This window comes from Platichthys flesus, chromosome 19 (genome assembly GCF_949316205.1).
Source record: "Platichthys flesus chromosome 19, fPlaFle2.1, whole genome shotgun sequence".
In the NCBI taxonomy this organism is placed as follows: Eukaryota; Metazoa; Chordata; class Actinopteri; order Pleuronectiformes; family Pleuronectidae; genus Platichthys; species Platichthys flesus.
The window spans coordinates 17,039,344-17,043,097 of record NC_084963.1 but is presented as its reverse complement, the minus strand read 5'-3'; the positions used below and the strand labels follow the sequence as shown (position 1 = coordinate 17,043,097).

Here is a 3,754-nt window from a genome sequence, read left to right as displayed (position 1 = left end):
AGAGAACCGTCTTGTTATAGAGTTCGAGTTTTCTGTTTTATTAAAAAATAAAAAATAAACATGTGATCGCCTGGAACAAGACACCATTAGAGCCATTAGATCTACATTAGCGGGTAAAAAAAGAGACTACAATAGGGCATTTCAGTGGCTGAATTCATCCAATCTCATTTTCCATCTGATGACATTATCTGACTGTAACAAGCAGGAAACACTTAGGCATCTCCAGGGATATTTCCCCTCAAATGTGTTGGTGAAAAGTTAAAAAAATAGCACAAAACATTTAACAGTCCACTATAATCCTCTGAAATTCAGAAGTAACACTGACAATGTTACCATAAATTTCCATGGCAAAACGTAGCTGTACGCTGTAGTTCACTGCCTAGTGTGAGTTCCAGTCCTACTCAGTTTCTGTTGTCATGCAATTGATACATTAAACTTGACACCATTATATGCTGTGCCTTTGGGCATTCAATGAATTTTGCTATCAGAAAAGTATTGAGTATTAAAAATATTAATATTAAATAATTACTTTAATTGATTAATGTTACGTCGGGGCACCAGCCTTCAAAGGAAGGGAAAAGATAGCCAATTTATTGATTAAGTCTTATGAAAGCACTAACTTCAAATTTCGAACTCTGATTAACAATTAAATGAATAACTTTAACCAAAATTGCCTTATAGATAGTTATCAAAGTTGAAGGATATAGTGTTCTTGACAGCGTAGAGGTTGGCAAAATTCACACTGATGCAACATCAATGAAAACAAAATTTGTTTTAGAAAATATTTATTAAGAAGATACTAAAAGTATGAAAACACAAATTAATAAAGGTGTATATGTGAGAATGCGTGTTTGTGTGTATGTGTGCTTGTGTGTTTGTGTGTGTCTGTGTGTGTGTGAGTGAGTGGGCTTTCAAAATGGTGGCTGGCCAGATAACGGAGGACCCCACCCCCCCCCTTTGGAATGTTTACGACATGTGGCGGGGTCAGAAAGATGTGTAGGGAGATAGGTATGTTCGTATGTGTTGGTACCAGGTTAGAGATAAGTAGCTAGTTGCATGCAAAGAGCATAACATAGCTAACATTAACTTTTAAATAACACATAACCTAAATATCACAGCTAAAGACACATTCATTTGCTGGTTCATTTCATTTATAGGTAGCCAACACAAAGAAAAGCTGAAGTCACAGAGACAGCTCAACAGTTGAGACAGCTCAACTGTTTCACTAGGAACTGTGACCAAACTAGTTCTCAAACCACTAGTTTGGTTTGATAACTAGTTGTGCATTCAGAGCAAATAAACATTTTGTGAAAAGACTTGAAACGAGTGATATTAACAGAACGCGGCTCATCCCCGATGAACACTTTGACAACAGGAGGTTGATGTATAATTTAAGCAACACCAACAGAACAGAGCTGCTGAATGAAACCAGCACCCAGAAGGTGACAATCTCAGAAGAATTGCTGTTGTTTCTCACTGGCTCTGTGTCCACCATCCTCATCCCTTCCTTCTACACACTGGTCTGCCTCATCAGCTTGCCGATCAACATCTGTGCAGTGGTGGCCTTCACTCTGAAGATCAAACCCAAGAAGCCGGCGGCCATCTACATGTTGAATCTGGCCTGTGCCGATCTGCTCTTTGCTGTGCTGCTCCCCTTCAAAATCTCCTACCACTTTGGAGGCAACAACTGGATATTCGGCTCGCTCATGTGCCGTGTGGTCACTGCAGCCTTCTACTGGAACATGTACTCCTCTGTTCTGCTAATAACTTGCATTAGTGTGGACCGTCTCCTTGCTGTAGTCTATCCTCTTAACTCTCTGCCTTGGAGGACGCCAGGGAACGCAATCATGGCCTGCGTCGCCATGTGGATATTATCTTTTGCTGGCACTGTGCCCATTGTCCTCCACGACCAGACTTTTCCCCTCAGTCAGCTGAACATCACCACCTGCCACGACGTCCAGTCTGTGCACGAGATAATCTTGTACTACAAGTTCTACTTCATCGCCCTGTGCTGCGCCTTCTTCTTCCTGCCTCTGCTCATCACAGTGGGGTCCTAAACTCGTGTGATCTGGGCACTGAACAGAGTCCCACGCTGCGTTCTAGGATGTTCGAGCAGAAGAACAAGAGCAGTGGTGATGGCTGGAGCAGTGCTTGTAATATTTGTGCTGTGTTTCACACCCACACACTGTCTTCTGATGACCCACTATCTGCAATTTAACGGAGGTGCTGAGGCGATCCAAGAGAGGACTGATGGCTCTTACGCAGCCTATCTAGTGTTTATGTGTTTAGGAAGTCTGAATTGCCTCCTGGATCCCCTGGTCTACTACTTTGGCTCATCCCAGTGCCAGAAACAACTTTCCAGTGCACTGAGGTGTGAGAAGATTTTGGAGGACTAGTAGACATTCCTTTTCTAGCCTCAGTAGTCACTGAAATAGAATGATAACATCCTGATCCTGTTAACTGCAGGTTGAGCTACACCCAGTCTTCATACCATAAAAACTCAATTTTGGAGACAAAACAAAAACCAGGGTTTTTCTTCCAAACGAAATGCTTTCAATCAGATAAAATAGATATGCTAGATGACCAACACTGCAGAACATTTGGATTGATCTGTCTGTTCAGCAGTGGTCAACAAGCAATGACGCCCTGAACCCATGCTCAATTCAATAACATTGCTCCTTCTGCCTCTCTCTCTCCCCAGAAGTGGGGCGATCACAGACGTATGTCATGAAACCACATTTCATTCTGTTCTGAAAACCAGCTCATTTTATATGTTTAAACTGTCTTGATTTGGTTAATATCATTTTATTATTGCTTTGTGGTAATTATATAGAAATTCCAAAAGTGGTCCAGGTTTTATGAAATTTAAATTGAGAAGCCTACTATATAAAGTTATTTACCTATAGAATGCAGCTAAAATAATAGAATATAACTGTACTGCAATTAGTAATGTTATCCTGTATTCATTTAATATAATTTTGGATATATCATTTTATGATAGTGGATTACACAGTTGTAATGATTTTGTTATTATTTACATTTGTGTATACACCTTCTGTTTGACACACATTTATATATTATTTTACAGAATATAACTTCACCATATATTAGTAGAGCTACATGATTTGGCACTGATTACTGAGCATTTTTGTGCGTATATTTCTTGAACACGCTTCTCTTAAACTTGAAAAATGCATTATAAACTTGTAAAAACAAAAATCCGAAACCTGAATACGGACCTCTCCCATAGGAGTGTGGTCTGCTTAAACTAAAGATTTGATCTGTCCTGATTAATGAGTCAGTCATTAATGATAAATGAATTGTAGACATGGTATGTAAGATCCATTCTGCCATCTACTGGTGATTAATGTGCTGTACTAAATGTGCCCATTAAAGCTGTAATTTGACACCATTTTAAAGTTAGTTTTCTACAGTAGATAAAATTATTGGAAACTCTGAATTATATGACACCACACTCACACAGACACACATGTATTGGTGTTGTGCAGAGATGAGTCTTGTGAGGTTGTGAAGGAACTACTGAGGAAAACTTTGACTCATTTACAAGATTCAACCATATTTAAGATTAACATTTTCTTATCTGTGTTCATTGCTTCAGTTTCGCCAGCACAATGTTTTCGGTGTTTCAAAAAGTCTTGCTGCCTGTTCTGGTGTGTGCGTGTGCAGACTCAACTGTGATGAATGGTAAGAAAACATTAATTTTCTAATTTTGAAAACACAGTTAAAATGTGTA

At 39.3% G+C, this 3,754-nt stretch overlaps 1 protein-coding gene across 1 annotated transcript; it reads left to right on the top strand.

Annotated features, from left to right (window-relative positions):
* The first annotated feature begins 1,382 nt into the window (after nucleotides 1-1,382).
* Nucleotides 1,383-2,396, top strand: LOC133975376 (proteinase-activated receptor 1-like). Its single transcript, XM_062413304.1, is given in 1 exon segment — nucleotides 1,383-2,396. A coding segment is annotated over 1 exon segment (1,014 nt).
* The last annotated feature ends 1,358 nt before the right edge of the window (nucleotides 2,397-3,754 follow it).